Raw genomic sequence first — 6167 nt, 5'->3', positions numbered from 1 at the left:
AGCTGTCTGGTCAAACACCCCAAAACATTGAACAAGAGTAACAGACCATCTGTTCTTTCAAATTAAACATCTATCCATTTTCTAACCGCATTACTCAATACAGGGTCGCTGGGGCAGTCTCTCAAATTCAACAGAAATGTTAAGAATAATACCACTGAAAAATACAGAGCCATACTAGCCAACATTTACAAGGGTTAAACAAAGAAAGCCTCTAAAAACATTCAAACTAACGTCAACAAACAAGTTTTTTCTTTTTTTTTTTGCCTTTTTAAAAAAACAAAACCCAGGACCTTTGAGAGTGCAGTGCAGTATTATTTCTCCATTCGAAACTTGTTTGTCGTATTGCACTTTCTTCTAACATAATGTAACTTTTTTTTTTTGGCACAGTCTTTTTTTAAAAAGCAATTTCTTAAAAACAGTCTTTTTTTTTTGCAAAGGTGTACAAAAGTATTTGTATTTTTGTTTTATGTTTTTTTTTCGGGGGGCAGGGGGTTTCTGGAGTGTGAACGGTTTGGTGGGGAACCTCCTGTCTTCTGATCCCTGTAGGAATGTGTAAGTGTCGTTCCTCTCCAGGTCCTTTCCAGACCTCTGGGCCCGTGTAAAGTTGTGTTCTCTGCTGCTGTGTCCTTACAGTCTGCGCAGTGCAGCTCATATCATGTTAATTGGACATTTTCTATTGCTCTTCCTTCGAATCCGAGCAATGTGTATCTCCAGTGTACAGCAGAACACCTACACAGTTCATATATATTTCTATGTTTAATGACTTGTATATCTTAGTTCAATAGACGTCGCCTGATGAGTGTCCAGCTGAAGAATTTTGGCAGTGATCGTTTCCGTCGTCTCTTGCTCACAAGACACACAATATGCAGCATGCTTTTTAATGCCTCCTTGTTCACAAGAGGATATGAAAATGTAAACATGCAAAATTGTATCTCTGATGATTTAGGTCTGCTCCTCTCGAAAAACCTCCTAATATATTCTGTTCAGCAAGGGTGAAAGCCCTTGTCTAATCATTTTAAAACCCAATATGGCACATAGGAATTTTATGTGTTGGTAAAAATTCTATATGTTTGTTTTTCTACAAATCACAACCTTCCAAATTCAAAACATATTTTTACCATTTTTGTTTTATGAAAATATATATTTTACATTTCTTTATCTGCATGTAATAACACCTAATAAATACAAAATCTGCAATGCATGTACTTTGTCGTCTGCACTGCTGCCTGCCAAAACCTACAGAATGTACAGAAGTCCTTATATTTTATAAAGGATTCTTCTCTGTCTTTACAATGAGATGGGAGAGCTCCCTCACTCAGATGTACCTATAGCTACAGACGATTTATTAAGAAGATAAAAGTTAACAATTTAGGCTTGCCTTAATACATGCAAAGCTTTAAGTTAATATTAGTCACTGTCATGTTAAGTAACTGGACCTCTAAGCATCTACAGTAAGTAATCCAAAGACTCTTTCAGAACATATATTGCTAAAAAGAAATTAGACTTCAAACCTAATGCTCCTGAAAGACTGTTGTTAGGTTTACTGTAATAATTAATCTTAACAGTTCAATAAAAGGAGTTTGATGGGTTTTTTTTGCGTTACTATTTTCACTGGCTTTTTTTCTAAGATTCAGATTTCTGTTCCTGGGTTTAGACAGAAGAATACAAGAATTTAAGAAAGGTTAAGCACACCTAACCCGTTTAGTTGTTCAGTCGCTAATTGATCCCAGGATCTCATTCAGCTTGTTTCTCGAAAGAAGCCAGGATATCAGCTTCAGTGACATGGCTGGGAATCTCCTTCCAGACTCCCACCAGCCTTTGAAACCCTCTAAGCCTTCCTCCTTCTGCACTAGGCCAGTATATTGCCCTAGAATAGCCGTCTTTCAGCTGTCTGAACACATTCACATCTGCTATAACAATTTGAAGCAAATGGCAGGAAAATTGCCCTTTTTTTATTTTTTCTTGCTGAGGTTTCACTTAAACGCCCTCCCCAAAAAACAAAAAAAAAGTGGCAGAGATAGCAGCCTCCTCACATTCAGAACTACGAGTATATCTAAAGCCCTCACAGTACCACTGTCTTTCCTTCTGTCCCTCTGGACCCCTCACATCTTGTGCCAGGGAGCAATACAGAAATCAGGAAAGCTCACTGATATCAAATGGGGCACGCACATGACTGACATGACTACAACCCAGCAAGAAGCTCTGCTCTTTCACTTGAGACCATAGACATATCAGATTCTTAATAAATGGGGGGAAATGCAGGTATTTGTGTCACAGAGACCCTTTGAATTGCACCACCTGAACACTCCCATACTTCAGCTTAGCTGTCTTGCAGAATTCACAATCGTTTTAAAGCCAAGGCCTATTTCTCTAATTGTCATGTTCTTAAATCCACGTACTTTTTGCTCTACAGATCGCAGGGTTCCCTTTCTCTTTATCATTTTTAAACCACAGGCAACAGTTGCCTTAAGCTTTTCTGGCAAAAGAATCATGCATACTATCCAGGGAACCGCAGACCAATGCTTTTATCTCTGATTTTGTTGTGTGCTCCTGGTTATTTTTCTCTGTTGGCAGCTGAGGCCCTGGTCAGGACGGCCGCAGCACAGAATCTTTTGCACTCGCACCAGTTTTTCGCTTGTGTTTGATTTTGGGTTGGTTTGTCCTTTTTTTTTCTTGTTTTTCTTCTGTTTTTCCGAAATTGAGCTCCGCTCCGTACTGTTCCCATTGCTGCCGAGATCATGGCGGCCCGGCCGGCCCTGCTGCGCGCCCTGCTACACCAGCCCAGTCTGCATGTGAATGTGCAAGGGGTAAGGGTGGTAGACTAAGGGCGGCTGCCCGTGAGCCACGTAGTAGTTGCTGAAGTTGCGGTCCGCTATGTACGGGGCTGGCTGGTAGAAGCAGGTGACGTTGGAAGTGTTGGGGATAATGTTCTGCTCCCCCAGGACCTTGAGGGCCAGGATGGTGATCATGTTGAGGGTCTGTCGCCGCTCGTGGCCCATCAGGCAGACGGTGCTCTCGTTCACCACCCGCCGCAGGGTCATCAGGTAGTCGTACTTGCTCTTCTCCTCGCCGATGAAGTGGTTGCGCAGGTAGGACTCGATCTTGCGCTGCTGCTCGTTGACGTCCGGGAAGTCGATGAAGAAGCGCGAGCACATGTAGCGCTCCAGGGTCTTGATCTCCGTCTCGCTGGCCGGCTTGAAGTCCCTCACCAGCAGGTTGCTGTACTTGAGCAGCCCCCCGCCGCGGATCTCCTCCGGGTTGCGCGTGGCTATCAGCCGGTACCGCAGGTGGTCCATCGCCTGCTCAAAATCTCCGTACATGCTCTCTGCCACCACCATGATCTCCGGCAGTTCCCTGCTGGTGCCTTGAGAATTCCCTGCCTCCCTGACCTGGCTTGGCAAATCTTCTGCCTTGCTCATTGAATCCTTGTCCTGCTGAGCTGGCTCCGATGCCTCGGGCAGATTTTCTGGGAGGACCACGGGAAAGCTCTCCCTCTCCCCCATTTCTTGACCTTCATTGGCTTGGTCTCCTGCCTTTGAGTCTTTGCCCTGTAGGGGTACTTCAGGGGCAGGGGCAGTCAGCTGAGAGGTCTGTCTCTGTGATCCTCTGCCTGCGGCCGGTGTGTTTTTGTCCTTTACCGTGGCGTTTGTGTCCGGGGTTGGCAAAGCCGCAACATCAGCACGGCTCTCCTTGGCTTCGGCTTCGGAGCTGTTAACCTGAGACTCTGGATGCTCGGAGGGAGGTTGTTCGGCTGTGGTCATGGAGACCTCTCTCAAGGATTCCGGTTCTTGAGATGTTGGCTCTTCAGCAAGATCTGGTAGTTTAATACTTAGGGCTCGTGACTCCTTCTCTGTGAATGTCTTTACGGGGCAAAGGAGCTGACTTGGCACAGCTGAATTTGTTTTCACTGAGGACTTTTTAGCAGGGACCTGTGACGCATTTTTGGGGGCCTGTGATGGCAGTTCTTTGCTGCTGTGATTCTGAGCTGGAGCTGGCAGTTCAACAACCGTGTCCTGGGAGTCTTTGGTGGGAGACGTGTGGGTCTGGGGTGGTAAGACCTTTGGGGTGGTAGGCCCTAACTCTTCCTGGTCTGATTCTGTGGCAAGATTGAACGGTTTGTGAGTTGTGCTCATTGATTCTTGAGCAACACATTCCTCTGCTTCTGGTACCACGGTTAGCAGTTTGTTCTGGTCTGTCTCCAGAGTCTCCTCTCCGTCCTTCTGTAATTTACAGAGTCTGGCCTCTGACTCCTCTCTAACTGTTAATAACACGCTATCCTCCACCTGCAACACTGTGCCCACCACAGGTTCCTTTCTTTCTGAGAGGGGAGTGTCCTCTGTTTTAGCTGACGTTCCTTCAGCTTGGTGATGCTGTTCTTCGTTCTGAGCAGGCACATCCTTGGAAGGGCCAGCCAATGGGTTTTCTAGGCCTAGCCAGTCCTGTGGTGGAGCTGGTGACACCATGCTGGGGACAGCGGGTCCCTCACTCTGCTCATTTGAATCTTTGCTTGAGGACAGCACTTCCTCACAGGCGGCTGCCGCTTGGCTGGCACCCTGGGTTAAGGAAGCATTGTCCCCCAGGGCCCTTCCTCTGGACCAGGCTGTACTTCCTTGCCTCCGTTCCGTCTCCTGGTATGACTCCAGCATGCGGTCGAGGATGATCTGGAAGGAGTCCACACTGAACTCGAACTGGCGGCGCAGGGAGTTGACGAACTTGAGCTCCACGTTTTTCCCGCTGTTGTTGGACAGGGAGATGAGGCTCCAGCGGTCGTGCTCGGTGAAGACCTTCACCATCTTCTGCACGTATGCCTCCTTCATGGTCAGCGCGGTGATCTTGTCCTTGTTGACGCACTTGGGCAGGAAGTCCAGCAGGCAGCCCAGGACAACCTCCTTGATGATCTGGAAGTCCTCCTGCTTGGGCAGCTCCACCCCGAAGATGATGTCCAGGTCCTTGTAGCTGGTGCCATTCTCCTTCACGAGGACGTGACTGGCAGTGGAGCCATTCAGCCGGACGTCACGGACAGTGATCTCCTTCTCCACCAGCCTGTCCTTCACCACGTGGATGATGTCCTTGGGCTTCACCTCCAGGGTGGGGAAGTTGCCTCTGCCGTGAATGGGTATCACCTCTGTGAGCACCTGATCTAGGGTCTCCACCTGCTCCCTGGTGAGGTTGTGGAACCTGCGGTCCGAGTGCTCTGTCATGTTTTATAGCTGTGAAAAAACAATCAAAGCAGAGAAGAAAACAAGCTGTTAAAACCCTGGTTTGGGCAGAACATGCATAGTTTATTATATTTGTCCTTGGAAAGTGAACATATGTAAGACCCTGTGGTTGCTAAGCAGATCTAAAGTGCGGGAAAAGGGTAGGCTGTGCAAATAATAAAACTGTTATGTTTGTTTTATGTACTGAGAGAAGGGCTTGAAATTTTTCCAGCAACAGCTTGAATTGATACAACTATGACATTGATTTTTAAAGCTTTCTTTTAACCCCTTTGTTAATGCTGTGCTTGCTTTCAGTATACAAAGCCATTCCTGATTATCTGTATAAATTCAGTGTTGAATTATACTCATTTTCTGGTGGCAAGGCATGGTAGGAGTCTGTTCCAGGATAGATAATAGTTTGAACAAAAAGTGCTTCAGTTACTAAATGTCTGGGGGGGTGTTGCAACTATCATCTTGCTGTTGTATTAATTACTATTTATAATTATCATGTTGCATTAATAATGCCTGATGTCATGACTACCCCGGCATAATGAAACGGCCCTGTTAAAACACGGTTCTGGTTGTACAGGCAGAGGGACTAACATGGAAATAAAATTTGGAAGGACACGATCAACATGGTAGATAGTGATGTGTATGCATGACATGCAACCTCCTGCATTATTAAGAGGTTCCTGAAGCTTCCATGATGCCATTATTAATGCGCCCCATATCTCGTGTTCTGTGTGAAAAATGCACGCCTTCGAGCAACACAGAGAGGTAAATTTAGCTTTCCTTACAGTGAGTAACAAAGGGAGCATGGAAATGCAGCTGAGAAAAACAGGGAATGGGATACAGCTGAAGGCCCCGTGTGCAAAACTAAGATAAATCACATCTAAAAAACTCGCAGCAAAGAGAACAGTATGTTGGCCACAGCCGAGGCAATGGGACTATGTACCCATATGTAGTGTG

The 6167-nt window shown here is 46.1% G+C and overlaps 1 protein-coding gene across 1 annotated transcript; it reads right to left on the bottom strand.

The window, feature by feature from the left end:
• Positions 1-2399: 2399 nt before the first annotated feature.
• Positions 2400-5201, bottom strand: tent5d (terminal nucleotidyltransferase 5D). Its single transcript, XM_088925350.1, has one exon. The coding sequence runs from the start codon at positions 5199-5201 to the stop codon at positions 2772-2774; it is 2430 nt and encodes an 809-aa protein (XP_088781476.1). The 3' UTR covers positions 2400-2771.
• Positions 5202-6167: the final 966 nt, after the last annotated feature.

This window comes from Atractosteus spatula, chromosome 9, assembly GCF_055471065.1.
Source record: "Atractosteus spatula isolate fAtrSpa1 chromosome 9, fAtrSpa1.hap1, whole genome shotgun sequence".
Lineage (NCBI taxonomy): Eukaryota > Metazoa > Chordata > Actinopteri > Semionotiformes > Lepisosteidae > Atractosteus > Atractosteus spatula.
This window is presented reverse-complemented; position numbering and strand designations above follow the sequence as displayed.